The 24980-nt window shown below is 40.5% G+C and overlaps 1 protein-coding gene across 5 annotated transcripts in view; it reads right to left on the bottom strand.

The window, feature by feature from the left end:
* Positions 1-636: 636 nt before the first annotated feature.
* Positions 637-24980, bottom strand: part of LOC125766958 (proteoglycan 4) — a 141359-nt gene continuing 117015 nt past the window's right edge. For 4 of the 5 annotated variants that reach the window (XM_049433091.1, XM_049433090.1, XM_049433092.1 and 1 more), the window contains 5 exons: positions 14005-14223; positions 11864-13658; positions 9662-10307; positions 8275-9585; positions 637-2583 (listed from right to left, as the gene is read on the bottom strand). In XM_049433091.1, coding sequence (XP_049289048.1) covers positions 8362-9585; positions 9662-10307; positions 11864-13658; positions 14005-14223 — 3884 coding nt within the window. In that variant the 3' untranslated portion in view covers positions 637-2583; positions 8275-8361. The remainder of the gene's footprint in view (positions 2584-8274; positions 9586-9661; positions 10308-11863; positions 13659-14004; positions 14224-24980) is intronic. The other variant, XM_049433094.1, reaches the window with a different exon arrangement.

The following is a 24980-nucleotide window of genomic DNA, read 5'->3' as shown; positions in this document are numbered from 1 at the left end:
AAGCTAAGGCCTTAGGAAATTTTCAAGTGTTTAGAATTTTTTATTTTTTATTATTTTTTATTCTTTTTGTTAGTTAAAGGATTATTTGAGTGAAAAGAAACTTATTTCAAAAAATTCGGATTAAGATAAATAAATTTATAAAATTTTGCTAAATTACTAAAAAAAACAAGTTTTAAGAAATTTTGTATTTTTTCGTTTCTTTTTCTTTTTTTATTTAAAGCATTATTTGAGTGAAAAGAAACTTATTTCAACCAATTCGCATTAAAATAAGTCAATTTAGAAAATTTTCCTAAATTACTAAATAAAGTTCAATTTCTTTGAAATCTTGTATTTTTTTAATTTTTTTATTTAAAGCATTATTTGAGTGAAAAGAAACTTATTCAATTAATCAACGATATCTAATCACCACACGAATGGGGGGGAATCGGGAAATGGAAGTTATTAATATTCCAAATTTAAAAAAGATTGAGCTTTTAAAATAAAAATAAAAACCAACCTGACATGGCGACATTTCAATAAATTGATATAATGTCTAAAATGGTAATACATTTGAAATTTTCTCTTATATATTCTCCTTAATATAATCACAAAAAACGGTTTTCGGATTTGATGAACATATTTTCTCAACCCATCAGCAACCTTGTATTATAAAATATATTTTATTAAAAATTGCTTCCAAGAATACAATTCGGTTTGATTAATTAAACATTTAATAGTGTGATCGACAGTATGAGAAAATGGAAAAGAAAGGAGACAAGAAAAGGACATAACTTATTTACAAAAAAAAACACAAACACAAACAAACGATTTTAAACGAAACGAAAAGAATTGTTTGCCCGCGTTGTGCATGAAGCAAGTTGTGTGTAATATCATTAAATGTTAAACCTAAAGCACATTTAAAAAAACAATTTGCACAATCGTGCACAATTGTGATGCAACGATGCGTAGGACTGAGTATTTTTTCAATATAGTCGCAATTTTCACCGGTTTTACAACCGAATCTTGCGCACACGGTCCATTATGATACTAGCTATTTCTAGAGCAAATTGCAGTGGTCATGAATTGAAACGTTTTGAGCAATAATGCTGACCCGTTTAGGAGGAATAGGGCGATATTAAAAAAGAGTACGCATTATGAGTTGTGGTTGTAAAACGTTTTAGGAAGTAATATTTTTTTACCGGCATAAATGATCCGTTTGCCATAAAGTTTTACCGAAACGAGGCATTTAAGGATGAGAAAAAAGGGGTTTAAAAAATTTATACTGCAAATGAAAGTGAGAAAAAAAACGATAGAAATTATTTACAATAGAATGTTAAAAACAAAACTACTTTGCATGATTGAGCTTGAAAGGCGTTTCTTGTTTGCTTAAAAAAAATGAACTAAATACTGAAAGGTAAAAAAGCGACAGCATTACCATTTCAGCGTGAATCAGTGAATTCAGTACCGCTTCTCACAAAACGGACAGCACGAAGGATTGGCGATGGGTTCGATAATCGTATAAAATATTTACAAAATTATCCGTTTATGAATACGGCGCGCGCTGGCGTTACATTCGAACGGTAGAAGAAGAAAAAAAAGGTTGATAGTACACGCTTATGATGCTCGTTTTCCCTAATCCAACTTTTTAACTTCTCTTTTTCACTTTAACGATTGCACTTTTCACTCGGATCTTTCTTCGCTTTGTAGCGCGGTGTTCGTTCTGTTTTTTTCCTGGGGGAGGCTCTCTTGTTTCGTCATAAACCGTTTTATCCTTCGCAGCATAAAAATAAAACCTTGCGTATCCTTTTTTTTCGTTGTCTTCCTTTCTTATCTGTGGACTCAAAAAAAGGGGTGCATTTTCCACCCTGCTCGAAAAAAAAAGAAACCCGCTCCCCGGATTCGTCCTTTACTTTCCGGGTTCTCTCTTAGACAACATTTTCACCGTATTATAGAGCTCTAGTTTGAATTAAATTTAATGCTATTCTTAAGGCAAATGTTTCTCTCCTTCTGCTTACAAGCGCGGTAGATGGTTGAGGACTGCAGCAAGAAAAAAAAAATAAAATACAGAACCATTACGTCCACTAAACGGAATGGAATATTTTATGTCCGGCCAACGCGGTTTCGTCAGTCAGTGCTTGGTTGGATCCGTTCGGGTTCGTTCGGCAAGGAAGGAAGAGAAAAAAAACGGCACAATACAAAACATGCAAATAACACTAAAACATCGTTTCGCCCCAAAAGTGGGTAGATGGTGTCCCTTCTTCTTCCATTACACGCTTCTCCTAGTTCATGGTTCAGCCCCCGTCCCGAGGGGTGGGTTGTGACGGGTTTTTGGTCTCATTCCTCCCCGCCGGGGGCTGTGGCAAGATTCCACGGTTGTGCACGGACAGTTTAACCTTTCACATCCTTCTTGGCGGCTTTTATCTCTATCTGTTAGCTTCGTTGCACCGTTGAATAATTTCCTTCCGCCACCGGTCTAAAGGTATCATTCGGAATTTATCATGGTGTGGAAAGATTATCAGGGTTCTCAGGTTTGTTGCGGGTTGCGTTTTTACTTTGCGACCGTACGGACGTGTTCACGTGTCGGCTTTCTTCTCGCGCGATCGTCTATAAATCAATGTGAAAAGAAAAGGGATTAAGGATCAGTATATCTTGGTGTGAGCTTTGAAGTGGGGATAGAATAAACGATGCTTATACTATGCGAATGTTGGGTCAAATGTTTAAAATGGGTTAAAATACTTTTTTCTTATCGCAAACGCAACTTTTCTAACAATCTTTTAGTATTCTTCTTCTAAATATTTTTAAAATTTAAATTCTTGTGTTACTCACCGTCGATGGTGTTTTTTTGCACTATTTTTCCAAATAAACAATCGTAAAATACACCACATTGCATGGTTTGTTGCATTTTCGAAAAGGTGCATATAATTGCATTTCATTAAAATAAAACCCAAGAGAGAACAACGAGTATTGCCCATCAAGAAAGTAATGGCTTCAACTATTCCAAGAGTCGTTCCAAAAATTCCTGGTCCAATTTATTCCCTCATTTAAACCCCGTCCATTGTAGTACCGATCACAACCGGATGGGTAAGTTTGCAAATTTTCCAACCCGTTGAAAAGAATGTTGCATCGAGAGAGAAAAAAACACCAAAGAAAGTCCAACAAACTTTCTCCTACCCGTACGAATGCCGGCGACGAACCCAACCGGAACACATAAATCTTTTGACCGTCAAACTCGTCGTCTTGCTTTTGCGTTATTTTTCTTCTCAGTTTTTTTTTTCTTTTCTTTTTTTGGATTGCTCACAACTTTGGATTCGACCGTAAATCAAAGAACCATCATCTTAACCGGGTAGCATGAAACTTTAAAAGTGTTTTTAACGCCATTTTCCACCAGCCGGGCTGAACATTTCTTTTCCGAGGTTAAGCGCAATATAAAGTGAAGAAGAATGATTCCACTTTAGGGGTGGATTTTCCTTCGTTTTTTTGTCCCCCCAGAACGTACCTTCTTTCATCCTTAAAATGTTTGCCGTTTCGTGGTTTTTGACTGTGAAGTGGTCAAAATGGGCATACCACTAGAAGGATAAATTGCATATTACTCACAGAAGGTGTTAAGCATACTAGCGAAGCACCATAACAAGAGTGCACACTAGGTGCAGGAAAACCTTCCCCTGGGTTGTGGTTAAAAAGTCAGCATAAAGGAGACAAACAACACCAATTGACATAGCAGCAGGAATTTGGTTCTTACGATCGTATCTACTTTTCACACTCGGAAGTAGACTAGCGAGAAATTCCGGCCAGTGCATCGTTCACTGCACCCGAATGCAACCGAGTGTTGAAGTGTTTGTGATGTGGTTCACAGGGCTAAAAGGAAAGAACCAAACACTCAGCCAGGGTCGGGAGGGAGCCAGCGTTTTCCACCAGTTTCTGGGAAACTTCAGCAAATTTACGCAACAATTCACACCACATTGTGTTGTGGTTTTCTACCGTCCTAATATTGGTTCCAGCTTCTGGTACGATACACAATAAATGGAAGCAGGAAACATACCCAAATATACGACGATCACTTTTGTTACTGGTGATCAAGGCAACCGGGCAAACCTGGCAACACTTCCGGTACCGGTGGTTCGTACCGTTTTGTGGTGTGAATATTTTCACACTAATTAGTGTCACTTTAGCCACTGCTAAAGCTCACTGTGGTCGATGGATGATTCTTGGCTCGGGTGGCTCTTGGTTGGGTAACAGTGGCGTTATCAGTTCACATCGGTTTTTTTTGTCATTTGTTCCACGCAACAAGCAACATGGGAACGATGCTGTCAAACGTTTGATGTGGTTTTGATGAAGAATGCATTACGCAATGTCCATCTCGGAAGATGCAGTGATGCATGTGTTTTGTTTCCCGGATGCTACGTCTAGACAACGGAGATGTTTCTTTGTGTGAATGAAATATTGTTTTTAATTTGGAAAAATGGTTAAGTGTCAGGAAGGAACTTGCACGTTATACAAATACCTAGATATTAAGTTCACGTGAGAGTGTTGAGACCAATTTTGGATTCGTTTGTTATGTTGTATGAGCAAAATTTAATTTAAAATTTGTGGAACATGTCACCTCATCCATTTGGATCGATTTCTGACATAATGATTGAGATAATTGATAAAAGTTCGCATATACTTTTATTTATGTTTGATTTATAATTCATTATCACGGTTTTTTGCCGTATTGTCAATCTCAAATGGCCGCAGTGTGTACAACTTTAACAAGGCACTTGCTCCTTGTACTTATCCCGGAGGTATACCCGGGACTATTGAAGACCAATACGTCACATATTATCAGTTTTTTATGTTTCCAAGATCTAAGAGGTTGAAACTGTTCAATTTATTTCTCCTTTAAAAAAATAAGACATAACTCATGTTTAACATATTTGTTTGCTATAAATATTATTTTCCTGAGGCTTGAGTCTTAAGGAATTTATTATAAGCTTTAAAAAATGAAACATGAAATTTGTACTAAAAACTGTGATGAACAACACCCAGGTTAAACGCTAAATAATCCATGTTGTGCTGAGTCTTGAGTTTTGTCAGCAGTAGGCTTAATAGTAAAAACGCCCAAAAGTATGCAATGCGTAACAACATATTCCTGTTTAATGATAGTATTTCATTTCACTTAGACATTACAAAGGTTTCCGAACAATACTTCACATTCTAAAACATTTAAGTAATTTAAAATAAAATCGTCAATCTACATCTACGCTACTTCAATGCACCATTCAATTTTCATTGTCCTCAAAACATCTTCACCGTCTACCTGATAATCCCAAAGTGCTAGTTTCCCTTGGATCAACTATTGATGCTGTCCTTTTGTGGAAATTGCCTACCACTTTATTGAATCGGAAACTGATTGAAACACCATTGGCTAGTTGGACATGGTTCGTTTCACAGTTAATGTCACATCTCTGGTGCGGAAATCAGCTCAACAACACTACCGTTGATGTTACTACCGTACGTTATGTGGTTTGTGCAGCACTAACCGACCACTGTTTGGTTCTTATTCAAAATAGTTAGAGCTTAAAGTTTTGCTTGCCGCATTATACCCCAGAGGTACTGTAGAATGATCGAACCGAGTCAGGGTCCGTAAATGTTATGGACTTTTTGTCTTTTGTTTATTTGCTTACCAAGCCAAGACGAAAATGGACGCCATTTCTAATCCAATCAATCGGCCGGATCGGCTTCCCTTTTGTAAAACCACTCTATTCTTTTTTTTTAGTGTGTTCTTGTCTTTTTTTTCTCGATAGAAAAGCGCCATCCCTTTATCATCCCGAGGGAAACATCGTGTAGGAAAGCAGTGTTTGGGTGGCCGAATGAAAATAAAAGAAACTAATCCGTTTAAGGATTTTGCAAACGAAAAAAAAATCCTTCGCTTCGAAACAACCCAAACGGGTGCAATAAAAATAACCTGAGTAGAGAAATCCCAATGGGTAGGTCCTGCCATCCAATTGGCTTATAAGTCTTTCGCTCGTCTGTTGTTAGGCCTTTTTTTTGTAACAGATGTAGATGTGAATGAGGTAAACAATAAAATTTGCTTTTTTAAGTTAAAAGATGAAAGGAACTTAAAGAAAAATAGAATCATCTTATATGAAAACCAAAACAGGCAACAATCGATAGAAAGAATTCGAGTTCGAAGAAAACGTAACAATGACAATGTAACAATTGACTGTAGCTTGAATACGCAAGACGCTACCAATATCCTAAAACCTCAGAAAAATTGTTCCCAAAACTAAACTAACGCGAAGTAATAAAATAAGTTCGAATAGCGTGTCTTTGCTAAAAGAAGGAATAAAGTAAATGCAACAAAAAAGTGTTCCAGCATGTAGCAAATACACACTGGAACAAAAGAACTGACGGCAAAAGTCGTAAAATAAAAGCGAAATGAGCCATGGCAGCCATACTTTGCGTTTGCTTTTACGAACAAGTACACCGACACACGCTCATCCTACCCTGGGCGGAAGTTGATCTTCGACGGATTTCACGCGCAGATCTAGAAACTGGAATGAGAGGATGAAAAAATCCCATTCCAGGAAAAGGGGGGATAGAAGTGGAAAACTTTCCCCTTACCGTCTCATAACCCATAACCACCGTCTCATCGTCCTTTCAAAGCAATGATAAAGTCTTACAGCTCGTACGTCGCCATCCGGACGTTGGGTTTGACTTTACCGGTTTTAATGATCAGGATGACGACGATGATGATGATGTTGGTGCTGGTGATGCTGGCAATGGACAGTACCACCGGCCCCGTTCCTCCAAACTAGCCAGGACAAATAGTAAATGAGGAAAAATCGTCCTTACATCGTCCTTTCCTGGGGACGAGCAAAGTTGAACCATTTTCGCGGTGCATTGTACGCTCGGAACGGGTAAAAGTTTGCGAAGCGAAATAAACTTCCATTCAACAAGAGAATTAAGATGACTTTTTGTGTGTGTTTTTTTCGTCTGCTTCTTCTTCGTTTCTTCCTTTTTCTCAACCCAATCAGCTCATGAAACCAATCGGTAGTACATTCGAATGGGATGGACTGTTATTAGCAAGTTTTCTGTCCGTTTTTTTGTTTGTTACTACTACTACTCTTCTACAGGACATCTGTCCAGATTGGTTGTGTCCGTTCCTGGACAAGTGGAAGAAAGGTGGAATTGTATGGATTTCAATCAACTGAACGGTCATTGTCTGGCAGGATTTTACCCACCCATGGAATGGAGCTCATTTAACAACTACAGCTCGATAGGCGACGGTGGATCTTTTTTTTACCGAAATTAACCAAAAGATGTTTTGAGCAAAACAAAGAATATGTCTTAATCTGTTCTGTACCATTTGCTTCAACCAGGAAACTGAATAAACAATGGATTAGCTTTCTGCTTTTTGTAATCCTTTACAAAAAAAAAAAAATAAGGAAAAATTTAAACAAGGAAAATTCGTTATTTTTCATTTTAATTTTCTTATTTTATAGAAACTTTTTTTTCCCCGAACTGAAGACTTGTTGCATCGGCTGTGTACAAACAGCTACCAAATCCAACCGGAAAACAATTCGATCTAGTTGCTTGCTGAAAAGTTGAATCCTACACCCTTCCGCAACGAGGGAAGCAACAATGCTCAACGCGATTTAATGCCAGGCGCTTTGTTTCGATGCGTTGCATGAAGGAGGAAAACAAAGTTCGATGAAACTAAAACTAAAGCTTGTGGGAAAAAGCAAACCCGGATGTTTGGCTCGATAATTGCGTGGAAAGTAGCGACCAAAGCAAACGATGAAAGTTTCCGAGAAGTACGACAATCTGTCCATTCGATTAGAGTTGCGCGAAGGAAATTAAATCATGCTTTCTGTTTACTTTGTTTATCTTATGGATGGGTAAACGGTTCGAGTTTGGGATGGAAGAATCATCGAAAAGTTTTTAAAAAGTACATATTTCAATGTTGTTTCACAAATTGCATACTTTTGGGCAAATTGCATTAGAGCTCTATTCGGGGGAGGTCTAGGAAAATGTTGCGAAAATATTTGTTTTCAAAACGTTTCCAAAACTATATTTAAATAGTCTCTTCACTAACTTTCAAACTGCATAAACATCAACAAACAACTGCATCGCCTTAAAGTATGCAATTCGTATAACAAATGAAGTTTAATTTTGACGAATTTCATATTCTGATTGCTATTAGCGATATTATGTACTCAACTATCATTCATTGAAACTTTTGAAACAATTTCCAAACAATCTCACCCATCATTCGCATATCATAAAAATTAAATAAAAGTTAATTTTTCTTACCTGCTCACTCACGTCATCCGGCGGCTCTGTCAATTCGTTATCCTAAACTACTAACTAGGCAAGCACATAAGCCAGGCAGCTCTCCCATTAGCCGACGAACGGGAACGGTGCGTAAGGATTCGGGAAGAATCCAGGGAATGCAGCGGCCGCCGTCGGTTGCACCGACACCGACTGGGTCAGGTAGGTGGTCAGCACCGTCGGTACAACTGTCGTCGAGTACAGCGTAGTATAGGCCGTCTTAGCACCGAACGTAAGCTTCAACACCTTGCTGTTCGTCTCGGTGACGATCGTCTGCGTGACGACAGGTGTCGACTGGATCTGCAACTGTTGTTGCTGTTGCTGCTGTTGCTGCTGTTGGATCAGCAGTGGATTAAGCTGCGGAATTGGAGGTATTGGAAGGGTGGGCAGAGTCGTCGTGACCACTTCGTAACTGGTTTTGGTGATGGTACCAATTGGACGGGAAATTGTGCTCAGGATTGTGTTCGCTCCATTGATGATGGGAAGTACATGCGATTCGTACACAGTTTCGAGTTTAATCACTGGTTTGGATGAAGTAATTACCGAAGGAATTTGAGCGGCAGCGGCCGGATTGAGGAGACGTAGAAGCGCCAACTGCTGTAGCTGTTCCGGCGTAAGAGCAGGTGTCGTGACAGGTGCCTCGGTAGTAACTCGGTTATCCTTATTGCTTCCACTGATCTTCTTCTTTGGCCGGATGTTCTCCGGGATATTAGTCTTGTCCACTTCCGACAGATCAAAATCAGATCCAATGCTCGAAAGATCCAGATCCGAAGGTAGTCGTTCGCGCTTAGGCTTATCTTCGTCATCGTTTTCGTTGTCATCACCAAACTCCAGCTCGAGATGAAGCTCCGATCCGGCCTCATCCAATCGGCTGTTGAACTCGTTCAGCGTACGAGACGGCACGAAATGGTACAACTCCATCGGTGGTAGCGTCTTGGTGGCGGTCACCAAGCGCGTCACATGGTACGTCTGGATCAGCGTGTAGCTCGTAGTGTCACCGTCACGGATCACGGGTAGTATGTGCGTCTTTAGCATGGCCTGAGTGGTACTGAATGTTTCCGTCAGTGTCTCAAGTGGAGGCGTTTCCGTGTCAATACCAAGCGCAATCGGTGGCAGTGTGGCAATGCTCGAGTCTAGCAGATTACTCTCCTTGTCGATGTGTGTCGTGGTGGCCAAAATGTTTTCGGTCAGTGGTTCCGTCAACGACGGTGTGATGGTGGCCGTCTCCTGCTCCAATACCTTCTCGATCGTAGAGGTGACGGTAATGTAACGGGTGTTCTTTACTGTTCCCACCTGGAAAGATAGCAGTGAATTGTTTGATGTTAGTTAAAACATCTGAACATAAGGGGGCTGATTCGTGCCCACTAACCTGGAAGGTGTAGGGCGACTTGATGGTCGCTATCTCGTAGTACGTGTCACGGAAGTCAGCTGGCGTCGATATCTCCACCTTCAGCGTCTCGATCGGGTAGCGGCGTTCGATCTGGTTGTCGTTCTCCGCATCATTCAGCACATTCCCATGCACCGAGCCGGACTGGTCCAGGTCCGCATCCGTGTCCACCTTTTCCGCATGTTCGGGCGACTGCGCAATATCATTAGACTGTACGGATGTGTCGGAAATCGGTGCGGTCGTGAGATTTTCCAGTACCTGATCCTTGGGCTTGACCGCGCTCTGCTTCCGGATCGCAACCGTCGGCTTGGCGGGCGACTTGTACTGCCAGCGGCCCGGCGATCGGTTCAGCTTGAACTTGTACAGACTGGTGGTCTGGCCCGGTTCCTGATCTAGCGGTGCGGACGGCTGTGGTTTCGGTTTGAACGATCGCCTGGTCGCCGCATCCTGTTGCTGCTGCTGCTGCTGTACGGTCGACACGCTGTGGGATGATGTTGGTTTAAAACCGTTACGTGAGGATTTATTGCGCCGGTTCTGATAGCCCGAGCCGGCCGTCGGGCTCGGCTCACTATAAACGGATACCGTGGCCACCTCCACGCTAGATGTAGAGTAACGGTTATATCTTGTACTGCAAAAACACGGTTAGCAGAAGAAAAAGGAAGGGTTGTGTATACAATCACCGGGTGGGGGCGTGAGGTGTCTTTGTACCAGTATGTACACATAATGTGTGATTTGCTGTTTGTTTTGCATGCAGCACTTTGCCCAAAGGAAAACAAAACCCAAAACGAAACGCTCGGTGAATGGTAGGTGAACTGAGATTTTATCGTGATGTTGTGTGATGAATATGTGACATTGAATGTGAAAAAAATGTGTGATAAGAACTGTAATGGAGTGAGTAAAAACATGTGATATGAAAAAAAGGAGATGTTTTAAACAGATGCAGTATGATGTGTTTTCATGCAACAAACAAAAAAACATAACATGAATAAATAAAAGAATGTGAAATAAAATAAAATAAAACATAAAACAATACAAACGTGCAAAAACAAAACACAAGAAAACAACCAAACAAAACAAAAAATATGATAACCAATGAAAAAATAAATACACACATCCTGATGAACGAAACTCGCACACTTGTAGACACATTCACACAGGTGTAGAAGTGATAATGAGTAATGATTTTGAGGTTAATGAAGATGAAAGATGGATAAAATGTCGCAATAGGCGCGTTTACACGATGCCAATCTTTGATCGCCAATCTTACACATACAGTCATAGGACCCTGTAACAAAAAGGTTGGTAGATGTTTTCGTGTTTTCACGATACCAATCTTTACCAGGCCTGCTTACTTCTCGTGCTTCCAGCACAAATAAAAAGTATCTGAAAAGATATGTTTTTCCATCAAAGTAACCGTTTATTACAAAAGATTACAAGCGAAAGATTCGAAGCATCCACCAAAGTTGGTTAATCTTTTTAGGCGAAAAAGATTGCCCAACTCTGCTCGAATGCACCAATACATACAAAAAAGATTCGCCGAATGTGAAAAATCGAGCAGGAATCGTATCGTGTAGACGCGCCTAATGAAAATTTTACGATCACTAAGCACAATCATACAGCGAATGCCCACACAGACTCGCACACAAATTCTGGGGGAAAAGAGCTTTTTTGTACAAAGTTTATAATAAATTAAAACAAATGTTGTAACACAACAATTTTGAAAAATTTACAATAATTTACATTTTTAGTATGTTTAACACAAATCTAAACGCATTCTGGGAACAACAAGATGATTTAAAAGAAGAAGAAAAAGAGAGTAAGTTCCCTAACATGCGTTTAGAAAGATTAAACAATTGCATAAGAAAACTGAACGAATAAAAAAAACCTAAATAAGAAAGTAAAACGAAACAGAAACTCAATTGCAACATTCATGCAAAACATTCACTTACACAGGCTATATGAGAACGAATATGAAACGGAATGATTTTTTGTTCGATCGACACCGATCGATTGTGTCGGTCGTTTTGTGTTCGCTTTAAATTTTGACATCCGATGCGAAAGCGGACCATTGAGGTGATTGTCACACGCTTCGCATCGGGCAAAGTCCTTGCAAGCAATACATACGTCTTGTGTCCGGTTTCGGAGTGGGGATTTAAGTCATCCGAACCAGCACTAGCTACTTACTTCTTGCCGACGGGCTTAACGATTTGTGTGTTGCGGTAACGGTTGCCCGGCTTCTTGCCGTAGGTAGGCTGTGGCGTTACGGTGGCTTGCGGGGTGACCTGCTCACTGTCACCACCCTGCTCCTGCAGATCGTTCTCGTCCTTGCTGATGCGGTTCTTCAGACGGTTCTTGAAGTTACCGCTAGCGCTACCGGGCAGACGGCGCGACGGTCGCACCAAGCTCGAGCTGGGCTGGCTGGCGAACAGATTCTCCAGCGGCAGCCCAGTATCCTCGAGTGCGTGCGTCGCTGGGGACGGTGTAATGATCGATGCCGCCTCCGGACTGTACCGTGGCGTCTTGTTGAGTGCCGGTGCCGCCGTCTTCAGGATGCGCAACGTTGAGCTCGGGTTTAGCTTGGGCCGGCGACCATCGGTGGCCACGTTGGCCCCCGCTGCACCCCCGTTACCGTTCGTTGCCGCTCCACCTTGGTTACCTTGAATGACATGAGATGTGCTTTGTAGGACCTGCGCATACTTTCCTGAAATGTAGGTGCCGATCACGCTGGTCTCGTGGACGGTGGTAACGCCCTCCTTAACCACGGTGCCACCGAGCGTCGTCACCAGGCCGGTCGGATGGGTTCTGCCCTTATTACCTCGCTTCGGTTTGGCCGACTTCTCGCGCGGTGCTGCTGCTTGGGCGGTGGCGCCCGCTGGCTGTGAGGCGGCTCCCGTCGGTCGCAGGTTGACGACACGGAACGTTTCCTCCACAAACTCGGACGGTTGGCGCGAAAGGAAATCGTACTCCGGTTCACCGATGTTGTTGCCAATCTGCAACACTGGTACCGGTTCGTCTTCGTCTTCCTCTTCCTCGTCATCTTCATCCTCATCGCCGTTGGTTTCCGCTTCCGGTGTGTCTTCTTCGTTCTGCTGATGCTCCACAGCTCCAACCGTGGGAGTTCCGCTCTCGCTCCGGACAACCTTCACCTCAGCTGCAGGTTTCACTTCATCTTCCGAAATGTTGGAAAACATTATCGGCGAGTGCTCTTCGTGCTGATCTTCGGCCGTTGCACCCACTGCCGCAGGTTCCTCTGTCGTCGTTGTGGTGGTAGTCGCCGCAGTCACTGGTTTGACGGCTTCAACAACGTGCGTCTTGGGTTGCTCCGTCTCTTGAACTGGTTCAACCGCGTGGACATTCTCTACTACCTTTGCGATCGGAATCACTTCTTGCGGCTGCTGCTGATCTTTTATTTCTTCTTCCTCCTCTTCCTCCTCCTCTTCTACTTCTTCGTGCACCTCCTCTGGCTCATCCTCAGCAATTTCTTGAGGTTCCTGTTCCTGTTCGAATTCTTCCGACTGTTCCTCTTCCGATTCAATTTCAGGTGACGATTCGGTCGTTGTTGTCGTCGGTTCAACCTTCGTAGCCACCACCTTCACAACCGGTGCCACTGGCTTAATGATAACCGATTTCGGAACTGGCTTGACGATGAATCGATCTGGCTGGGGTTGTTCCTGTTGCGGCACGGGTTCTACCTTAACCGGAGCTATTTCGACGATTTTTGGTTTCGGTTTCAGGATCGGTTTGATGGCAACTTTCGGGACGGCTTTCGGGACGAACTTAAGCGGACCGATCGGTTTGACGGTCGGTGGTTTTGGAGTTTCCGGTAGTACCTGCACGATGCTGACCTTCTCTTTAGGCTGTACCGGCAGCACGACCGTTTTGCTGGGTTTAATCTCCTGGACCGCTTCCTCTGTGGTAGTGGTGGTGGTGGGAGTCGTTTCGATGACTGGTGGAGGTGGAGCCGTCGTTTTAGGTGGTTCTAGTAGTGAATATTGTTTATTTTTAAACAACGGGAATGTACGGAAGAAATCGTATGGTAAGAATTGTAATTTATGAAAACGCCGGAAAGTATGCAATTGATTATACAATTAAGATGCATTAACATTCACTTTGCAAAACATATCATAAGTAAGCCTTTTTTATCACTAAAGTGTTAATATTTCAACGATACTATTTTCAAATTAAATATATTCCGAACATTAACAAATTTTAAGCAATCATCAAAATCAACATCAGGTTTGTCTGCTCAATCAATCAACCAAATAATCAAAGCTTGAAGTTGGATTGTTCGCATATCTCCCACCGAACTTAGCTTCTACCATTACCTGTCACAACCGGTGCGGCACTTTGTGGCGAAAAGATCATCACCGTATTGCCGATGGTGGTGGTAAAATCGAGAAATCCATACACCGTCTGTGTCGTGTAGTAGTCCGGATTGACGTCCTGGCTCGGCAGCACAGCAAACACTGGATCCCCGCCGGCATCTTTCGGTGACGAGTCTCCATAAACGCCGCCACCTCCGGGTGAATAAACGGCACCATGTGCTAGTGAGAGAGAGAGAGAGAGAGAGAGAGAGAGAGAGAGAGAGAGACAGGAAAAAGGGAGGTGAAAATCCAAAATGAATATGAGGAGTAAAGATAGTTTGTTCGAATTATCAATCGTGTAATCGTGATGATCAAACAGTAGCAGGAGAAGATAAAATGAGAAACTTAAATAATGCCACTAATTTTCAACAACCACGCTTACCGGTTCGTTCCTCTAATGATGAAGAAACGCTATCGATAGCGTACGGTGGGTATGTACGAACCGTTATTATAAAATGGCGTCCAACCGACAACTCGGCAGCACGAGTTTGGCGTAATAATTTGCTCAAATATTGACGCTGAGCCTTTGCCAACATATCTCATCAGCATCGGCAACCGGTCGGAAGCGAAGGGATGTTTACAGTGTTCCTTCCCAAAAGTTTTGCCGCTCTACTAACAATAAACAAACAGTCAACCATCGATTCATCAGCGGTACGCAAAAGGTTGCGACATCCTCCAACGGATGTCCGTGGCGGTTTTGCGCGAGGAAAGGTTTATTTAAAATTACCAATTTGCTGTAACAATGCAAAAAATAAACGCTGCCATGAAAAGTATAAATATTCACAAACTTCAAGAAGCAGCAAATTTTATTACAATAGATTTATGTGAACATTCTAAAGATCTGTTTCTGAAGCGTATTTAAAATCAATCTTTCGAACTCTTTCTTCTGTCGCTTAATGGTTCAACTGATTGCATCGCATCAGGGGATAGCTAGCAAACTAGAAAAGCTCCTTTGGAGCTTGAAGTAAACATCGATAGAATATCGTGCAACCGACACGGAACGGAAGCACTCTCGTTCGAAGGAACAAATATGTGTATCCTTTATATTTTACGGGATTAAATGAATTTGTCACTCTTACAGCGAGGAGATATTAAACCGTTCACTACTAACGACATGTTCTAGTCCTCTTTTCAATTATGCACAACAGAACATAGGTTAAGACACAGTTTGTTGCGATGACACGGTTATTAACGTTGATGTGCCGTATTTAACGATAAAATCCTTAAACCGTTGATGGCAAGTATGGTAACGTTATGATGTAATGATAGTTTGTTTTATTGATGTTGATTATTGTTTTTCTATGAAAACGATTAAATTTGCTTTAAAAAAATAAAGAAAAAGACAATTTTCTTAATTATTAATTGTTTTGGGATTTATTTCCTCGTAGTTTAATCTTTCCCTTTACTTTTTTCCATCATTTTTTCGCTTGTTAATAGTGGCTTAACAACTGCTAAAGTTCTAATATGTTTTAACAGTTTAATTATTTAGTCATTTTTTCAATAATAATAATTAATGATTATTTATTAATAAAATTAATTATTTATTTGATAAGGAATTCAAAATTAAACGAATTTTCACACACACACACACACAACGATCATTTAAGAAAAGTATACAAAACAATGTTTAAAAAATACAAGAAAACTTCTTATATTTGAAAATAAGGTTTACTGTTTTTGGGGGAAAATGTTATAAAATACTGTTAAATAAATAAAACTAAAATGAAACGGAATTTAATAAATAAAGTAAATTGCCTCGATAAATTATTTCTTGTGAATTTCAGAAGCTGCACAAAATGCAATTTTAGAGTAAAAATATTTTTGCAATTAAAAATTGAATAAAAATATTGAACACCTTAAAATAAGTAAAACAAACATTTTGAGTTAAATATTTACCATTCAAAATGTAATGGAAATTACTCTGCCCTGCATTATTTCATTATAATCTGTTTCAATATAGAGGATTTTAATATTTCTACCATCTACTTCAAACTTTTTCCATTATCAATCGAATATATGCGAAATGCACTTTGGTGGAAAAATCAATCACTCTCACAAGGCGCCCATCGCCTTTCATTATTACTTGACTGGAAAAAAAATTCAATACACATTTTATTCAAATGGTTAGAAGGTTACGAAAAATCCCGACTCAAGATTTTTCCAGGTGCATGATTATTCAACGCAAAGCAGTTTGTGTTGTAGGATTAAAATGAGCTTTTTCTTCCCTTCACCACAGCGGTGTAATATTTCCATCCAATTCGACTGTTGAATGGAAATGAATAAATTTTCAGGTGCTCTCGGTTGGAAGATGGATTTCACTTTGCCCCCTCGTGCGGGGTCTAAAGAAAGCACCTAGGAGAAAGATTCAAATTTATTCCATCCCTCGACGCTTCCGAAATCGATCAACGCAGTCTAGACGCTTCCACTAAATTGCGAAACGGTCGAGTTTTCTTGTGAGTTTTCTTTCTCATTTTCCACGAGGAATAAAAGGGCGCGTGTTTAAGGACCATTTTGCGACGGGTGCAATTGTGCTAACGGGTGGTCAAGCAAAGCAATGAACTACCACCCCTTTCGCTTTTGCAAAACCGAATCGAATCCAATAAATCGTTGGGACTCTGTTTTTTGTGCAAAAAAGGTTTGAACGTTCGCCCCCCGCCCGGGAATCGCCACAAAACCACCATACTGCTACGGTGTGTCTGCGCGTGTGGGGGCAAGTGTGGGCTAAAATTGAAACGACAGCAAATTATCCGAAAAACGTAATGAAGCTTACAGCTTGAAGCAGGGTGACCGGGTAGTGTTTATTCCGTCCAACCTTCGTTCCCGTTTTGTGCTTTATGCTTACGGAGAAAGTAATCACTCTTCAAAATAGTCAAATAATGAAAAGGGCAGCGGAGAGTGGAAGATGAAGGAGGAAGTATTACGGACCCAATTCCTCCACCAAACCCACCCCTCCTTACCCTAACAGGTCATTATGGTTGAGGTTGAAAAAGTTGAAAATTTATTCCATGTAACATGCCGTTTGTTGCAATGCAGCCCAAATGGATCCTTTTCAGGCACGATTAATCAGCAGCACCGCTGTCGGGTGAGGTAAGCCAAGGAACTGGGTGAGGCAAGAAAAGCCCTAGTACTGTACAGTAAAGGAAAGGACATTAGGGCAAAAAAAAACAATCACTCACACCAACTACTCGAAAGGATATTTGCAAATTACCACTTTGCGTGACGAGCCAATTTTAAATAGAATTATTCGTTCGAGCATGTGAGGCAAATGTTTGCACTGCCAGCGAATGCACCACGGACTCGTGTGATGCACTTTTTTGCAGTTGCATGTGTTGGTTTGTATGTTAAAGAAGGCCGTGAAAAAAAGGAGACCGGGGAAAACATTTACTAGGGTGAATGTGGAGGGACAGGGAAATAGGAATACGGCAACTTCTTCGCCCCTGGGGAATACCAGATAGGGACTCCTTCTATGGAAGCAAATATTGAATTCAGCTGTTGGAAACTTTTTACCATGCGTTTCATTTCCAGCTCCAGTATGTAATGGTGTGTGTGTGCGTACGTATTGCTGATGTTTGCAACTAAGTTGGAAAAGCAGTTAGAAGAGCTAGAAGCGGAGGCGGTAACTGTGAGACGCCGATAATGGAAGACGGGCGAAGGTTTTTTGATGATTCGAGGTAGAAACTAGCCAACGAAAGCAGTAAAGTTGAGGTAGTTAGATCGAGAGTTTTCTAACCATTTTTTTTATTTGCTGGTCGCTCTCCTGTGCTCACTTCCGGTTCCTGTGAAGTAGAAGTTTTTCCTCCAAACGATTTACTTTGGGTAAAACGATGTACCCCGCAAAAAACGAGGGGAGGAAACAGTCGTGAAACATGTGAAGGAAACTGATTGAAGCATGCGTTGAGATTTTCCTGTCCCATTTTAAAGGGGGGAGGGGGGAGAGAACAAATGATTGTGTGGATTGTGAAGGGGAAAGTTTAAAATGGTGGAAAAACGTATTCGTTACTTATACCTACCAACACACGCACGTACGCGCTGATACTACTCCGTGCCATTAGATGTCTCAAGAGGAAGAAAGGGAGGAAAAAAATCCGAGCAACATTGATGCATTTCATTGGAAAAAGAAGACAAGATGAATTCTGACACACGAAACTCTTCAACCGCTTTTTTTTTTTGGAGGACAAAGTTGTCTCGTTCACGATTTCCTACTTCCGCACCCTAGTCCCTGTAGGATGTGAAAAAGCCTTCCAAGGGTTGAAGAAGAAATACCAAGTGAACGAAAAACGCAATCGTCCGAACGAAATGTAACTAGACGGTATTGCCTGTATTGTGGATCACTTTTTGTACTTCCATTTTTTTTCCATTTTATTTCTACAAAAACTCTAACGAACGGATTGTGCCTGTGTTTTGTCCTTGCTTTCTATTCACCATTGAATGGGGCGAACAAAAAAAAACAGAACTACATGTGCAGAAAGTTTCACTCTCCCGAAGGTACAACATGGACGATTGGGTCGCGTAACAGGCACGTGAATGTATGCCGCGTGTCCTTTTCGACTAGCAGTCAAACAGGCGAAAGATAAGCGACTGAATCGAAAAGAAGAAAAGGGGAGGGGGAAAACGGGATCGTAGAAACTGGGATTGTTAACGAGCTTTTACCAACTTTTACCTACCATTTACATGCCAGCACACATATTAAATTCTTTCACTATTCTAAACATGAACCGTCGAACAAAACTGCCCCGTGAAGCAGGGAATATAGCAGGAGGTCGCCTTCGGTTAGTACAAGACAGTTTTACGCGCTTTTCCAATAGAGCCAGCTGAAATGCTGTAAGGAGCGACCAATTTTCTCACGTTTGTGAGTTTTCTAGTCGACATTCGGTTGTTAGATGCTGCCCCCATCTACCTCGTCCTTCTTCCTTTTTCATTTTCGAACTTCCGAATAAAACCAGTTGCAGTTGGTACGCCTGAATGGTTCTGGACTTTAACAATATATCAACCTTGCGTTCTTCAACCCGCCGTCTTATACCGAAACGCGAGACGTAGTAACAAAGTGGTCTAGATCAAACGATAAGTAACTGGCCACGATTTGCATACCTAACGATTAGCTCGACGAAAAACCGTTTCTTGCCTTCCAGTTGGGCTCGCTTTGATCTTGGGCCCGGGGTCAAAAAGGGGGAAGGGAAAGTCTGTATTTCACCTACCCATTCAATGGTGTAACTGATGCAGCTAGGTGAAAAATGGCATTAATACGATGGAACCCATTTGCATCCTGTACGCTTTCGTTAGATTGGTTTGTGCGATTTTGTGTAGGAAATGAAATTACATGAAAAAAGGTTTGGAAAATTTACACTTAAAAAAAATTGTTTTCAATAGAATTTTTTATGATTTATATATAAAGAAAAACCTCTTGAATAATAGACAACGAAACAGAAAATAAAAACAATCAAAACGACCAAAAAAGGATAATAAAACCTTACATAAAATAATTTAAGTGAAAACCAAATAAAAACCAAACATGTTTAATCAATTACTAACACACGATCGAGCAAAAATCGTTACCGACCAAATGAGATATATAGAAAACTCTAACTAAGCATGCACAAATGTTTGATACGATAAAGATAATAAAAATATGAAATACTCCACAAGGATCGAATCATCTCTTTTCAGTAATTAAACATGAAACCTTATGAATAGGAACAAGCAAGTCAAATACCGAACATATTAAAAGTAATAGCAAATGTTAATTCAAGTGCAAAATAGTTAAAAGACCGATGCGTAGTATCAGCTACATACAAACAGGAGAAAATGAAGAATGCAAAATTTTTATGTAAAACCCATTTAAAGCAGCTATAGTTTAACTATAAAATAAACCGAAATCATCAGCCAGTACGAATCCAAGTACGATATTGGAATTCAAACATGCAAACTAATAAGCCGAAATATTAAGCAAAGAAGCAAAACAAGAGCATATTAAAATATGAACAAAACATTGTAAAACATAAACAAATCCATAACAAATGTATGATCCAATCGCAACAACAATAAAAAACTAGTTTATTTCTTTTACTGTGAAACTTAGTATACATTTGGTATTTATGTGTAAAATTACCTACTGAATTTGAACTCTTTTATTTGCTTTTTTTTAATTTGCACAAAATTAGAAAATCCATTATATTTTGGTCATTATAAATGGTCTTATACCGATGATAAAATACAAAATACTCTGGTTCTTAATAAACGAACTTAAAAATCGATTCTGATACAGTTGCAATCTTTGCTAATCGCGTCTGATAACGTGATAAACGGTTTTGTTGAAGGAACAAAACTTCAAAGGACCGTTTAAGGAAGAAAAAATCCCCATTAAATTCGCAGCACATAGCGATAGGAGGAGAAAGAACACATCTACCAAAAATAAACGCAATGGAGTTTGAGAGTAGGAAGTAAAAACAAAAAACAAAATAAAAAAAACACACACCACAAACAAAATGTATATTTTTAAGAGAAAAATCATTCCTCAAACGATGCGTGTAGACTAAGACATACGATGTGTCCCATCCGCATCCGTCTCATAGGCTTTCGGTTCTTTTTTTTTGTTGGCCGTAACCTTTCAGCGGAAGATCAAAGGGACACAGGCAGCGTGGTTGCTCCCTTGCCACGTATACACACGTATCTGTCCCTATTTTCGACTACGTCAGGTAGAAGCAGCAGCATCTTCCAAATCGCCATCGGCCTTTCCCATGCACGCTTAGCTTCTAAAGCCGCGCATGTAAACATCTCAATTAGGCGAATGCTTCACCGAGAGTGGTTTTTTATTAGCGCAGTGAAATGTTTGTATCCCGCCATCGTTCCGACTCCCAAATGGCGACAGTTTTATTTCCGGATGATGATTTTTTTTTTTTACTCTTCTTATATTTTATTTTTTAGCTCGAAAAAAGGTACATGTGTGGCACGCTTGTTATTACTCCGAGTTTTTTTTGTTTGCGGAAGTAAACCAGGAACTGGCTGAAAGTGATGGTTCTGAAACAGAATTTCTACGCTTTTTGACACTTCCATCACTGGCCTAGGTGCTGAAAAAATGTTGTTCCGCGAGCGGTACACTACGAGCATATATTTTCCACACCATTTGGTCCATGCTTCATTTGATGAGAAAACGACAGACGTAGGTACGCATCACCGGCTGTGCATGTGTGCTTTTCTTTCCGCCCCTAACAAGAGATTAAGAAATTCTTGGGATTCATCCAAGAAAATGCAAAACAAACGGATAAACAAAAGAAAGACAGACGAATTGTATCGTTTTGTTTTGTTTTTTTTGCACTCCTATCTTCCACTTTAGCAACCAAAATTCGGCTTTATTTTTGCCCCCAAGTCCCAGTTTCATTCATGTTTGATTGCATCCCTCCAAGCGCGCGGCAGCATTATACAGTTGCCACTCGAGTTTCGGCTCGGCTTGATTTTTCCCACGAGTCATTGCGCTTTTTCATCTTTCTTGCTTTTTTCTGTGGGTTGTTGTTTTGGTAAAATATGAAAAGGATTTTCCTGTAACGGTATACGTTATTGTCTTTTGCAACAGGAATATCCAGACGCAAAAGCACGGTTTTGTAGTTTTCCTTTTCGGGGTTTCGTTTTCTTTTTCGGCATTTCGTCATGTGTCGAATGTCGTTCGTTTCCCGCGAGGCAAGTGGAAAGCGTTTCACTTTTATGCCTTGACATAAATTTAATGGACATTTGTCCCCAAGGCAGCCGTCTCTAAATGGTTGTTTCTAGTTTTCGTTCTTGCGTTCGTGTGAGAAAAATGCGAGCAGGACAAACACATGCTGGTACACTACCAGAAAGGAGAGAAAGAAAGCAAATCCATCGACAGAAGCAAAGTGAAAAATGTAAAATGGATGAACCTTTTGCAGCTGGTGCGTTGGTAAATTCGAGTTATTTCCTTTCTTTTCCTTCGAGAGATTGGACTGACGACATTTCTTTACAGGTAATTTTGCTTCCCCGTCACATCATTTTTACCATACACACTTATCATTTTTTTTTTGCTGTTATCTGTGAGGTTTTGTTTCGATTTACTCTGTTTGCTGCGCACCTCCCTCACCTCGTTAAGATGTGCAAATTGGCAAAGAAAATTGAATGTTTTTTCCTCCCTCATTTTGCCCCAAATGTGGCAGTGCTGAGTTTATTTGTTAGCTTCAAATTTGGCATTCCTGGAAGGAAACAGCCTAACAAGATAAAATCTGTTCACTTGGTACGGTTCGGTGTCCTTTTTTAGTCCCTTTTTGTTCAATCCTTTTTTTCGCTTTTGCTCACCTCAATGGGGAAAAGTTTTTCGTTGAAGCTTCAAAAATAAAATGTTGATGTGTTGTCAGTCGCGCGAAACTTTCGATGAAAGCAAAATAAAATGTTACCTCCATTTATGAAAAAAAAACGCACAAAACAAGCTCCAATACTGTGATTTTTCCCATGCGGTTGTAAACAATATTATTGAGCATCTTTTGTGTTTTGTGGAGCGCTTTTTACACCCGGAGCGACTGTGTGCCGAGTTTGTCATTAAAACCGTATTCAATGGCGTTAAAATTGTGCGTATGTTTCGAAAAAGTAATGTTAAGATGCTTATAATATTATGTGGCGTATTAAATGGAAAATACGTATGTTCAGGGAAAAAAAATGTTTCAGTAAACGCTTAAACGCTTGCACAATCGAAAAAGGTGCAGAGGAAAACGATAAAACATTTATTATTCTGGAACATGGAAGCCTTATTTTATTTATAACTTTTGCATTAGTTTTATTTAAAATGTTTAATGTTTTTTATTATAAAACATAAAATATTTCACATCAACCAACATCCATTTTCTTTTATATAAAAAATTCAAACAAACTGGACTACGGCACATTAATGTTAAGAGAGGATTATACATTTAAAAGAGCTCTTACAGGACTGAAATGGCCGGCATGACCTTAAGCATCATAAAGCCAACAATAAGTTGAGAAAGAGAACCAATTTTCATTTTCATTTTCATGATTTTTTAAAAGAAAAACTTTTTCATCTATTTAACGGCTAAAGTCTCCATTTAAAGGTAAATTAATTCCAGGGTACGTATTAAAAATTAACTTTTTTACAAGGGAAAACCATAACGCCGGAAAATAAATCAATCAAAGTCAGTAAGAGATACAGTAAAGGAAGATCGATGCATGTAGAGATAAATGACAAAGGGTTGTTGGAACTTTTTTGGCCATTATATGGGAAATTGTTTACGTCTATCATCGATGGAGAAGTGTTACTACGTGATGTGCGTATTACGCTCATTAACATCATAATCATTGGCCCGTTCATGGTTGGGCACGTCGTGTTGACATGGTCAGGTCTTCGTTTCTAGGAAATTCGGTGTAGAGCGGTTATCATCCGTCCCCGACTGCATTCTATCTTCGAAATGTTTAGCTATTCTTGTTCCAGTCAGAACCTCCTCTGCAATACGTCCTGACAAACTCCTTCTGGTCCGAATCCGGCATCCGCATCCGCAGGTGCTTCAACCATCGGGTGGTCTTTGCCACGAGCATCACCATCATACACCCTGCTCACAAACACCGCCAGAGATAGTCCGTAGCATTCGCCGATTGAAAATGGCGAGAGTATTGGCGCCCTTCGTCCGTAATTTCCAAGACTCATGGACAAACAGAACTATCGGAATTTCAAGGTGCAATATATCCTGCATTTCGTATTGCGGATTTCAGTACAATTTGCGCATATGTTGCTTAGTTTAGTGTAGATGGGTACGTTCCCATTTAACTATGAAAATTATGTTCAAAATGGTGAACCAGTTCTGAGATATGCATTGACCCGAAATCTATATTAATTTGAAATGAAGTTTTACGTACCCAGTGGCGTTTCATAAAAATATATTTTGAAAGAAAGTACAAAACTATATTGCTTAACATATCAGATGTGTTGACCATAGTGTATTTTATTATTTTTTCCAAAATGGAGTTTCGAGAGAATGACAAAAATAAGTGGTGTGCCCCATTCAACAATGATTTTGAGTAAATCAGCTAACAACCAGCAAGCAATAACTCTCTATGCAAGAATTATTAATTCCCTTCGGCAAAGTTTTGTGTGATGTTCTTCTGCTGAATGTTGTACGACCACATGTGAGCATATCAATTTCATATTTCCCACTAAATAGTAGCAACTTGGCAGTGCGTAGCTTCAACAGCAAACGTCCATTGCACCACCGACCGTACCAGTCTAACTGTTCTTGCCTATCTGCGGAACGATACGGTTCGGTACAAAATTGAGCTTTAATTGTGGCGTCGAAATGAAGAACTAATGGGAAAACTTAAAACACCAAATGGAATGCCAACTCGCCACCATGAATGAGTGAGCTTTACTCGTACCTTCTGGATGCACCTTTTGCAAAACGTTCGAGTGTCGATTCAGACATAACCAACCCGAAACTGGCCGTATGGAACCGTACGGAATGGTCAGATCCGTTTCCGGAGCTTCCCGGTTCTGGATGCTTCCATGAGAGTGAAATGAAGAAAAATGAACTTCACACTGCCTTTGGCATGGTTGGGTTGATGTTTCGACTCTATCCCGGCACACACCTTCCCACCAGAGCGGGTGGAAAACGGCAAAGCAACTGTGGCAAGATTGCTACCGTACACATACCCTCGGGATTCACACCGGTGCGATGGTTCCGGATAAGAAACATGATCGAAAGTTCCAACCCAGCCAGTGCCCGAAACAAACATGCCCGATGTTCTGCTGCCGCCTACCAACACCGGGCACAAATAGCAAATGGTTTGAAATTTAACTTTAATTAGACTTTTCTCCAACTTAATTTGCATTTAATTGGACTGTATCCATCTCTCCGTCTCCCTCTGCTGGCGATTGCCACCCAGGGCCCCGGTAGTATTTTTCACATTCTGTTGCGAAAGTTTCGTTCCGTTGG

The sequence above is a fragment of the Anopheles funestus genome, chromosome 3RL (genome assembly GCF_943734845.2).
Source record: "Anopheles funestus chromosome 3RL, idAnoFuneDA-416_04, whole genome shotgun sequence".
NCBI lineage: Eukaryota > Metazoa > Arthropoda > Insecta > Diptera > Culicidae > Anopheles > Anopheles funestus.
This window is presented reverse-complemented; position numbering and strand designations above follow the sequence as displayed.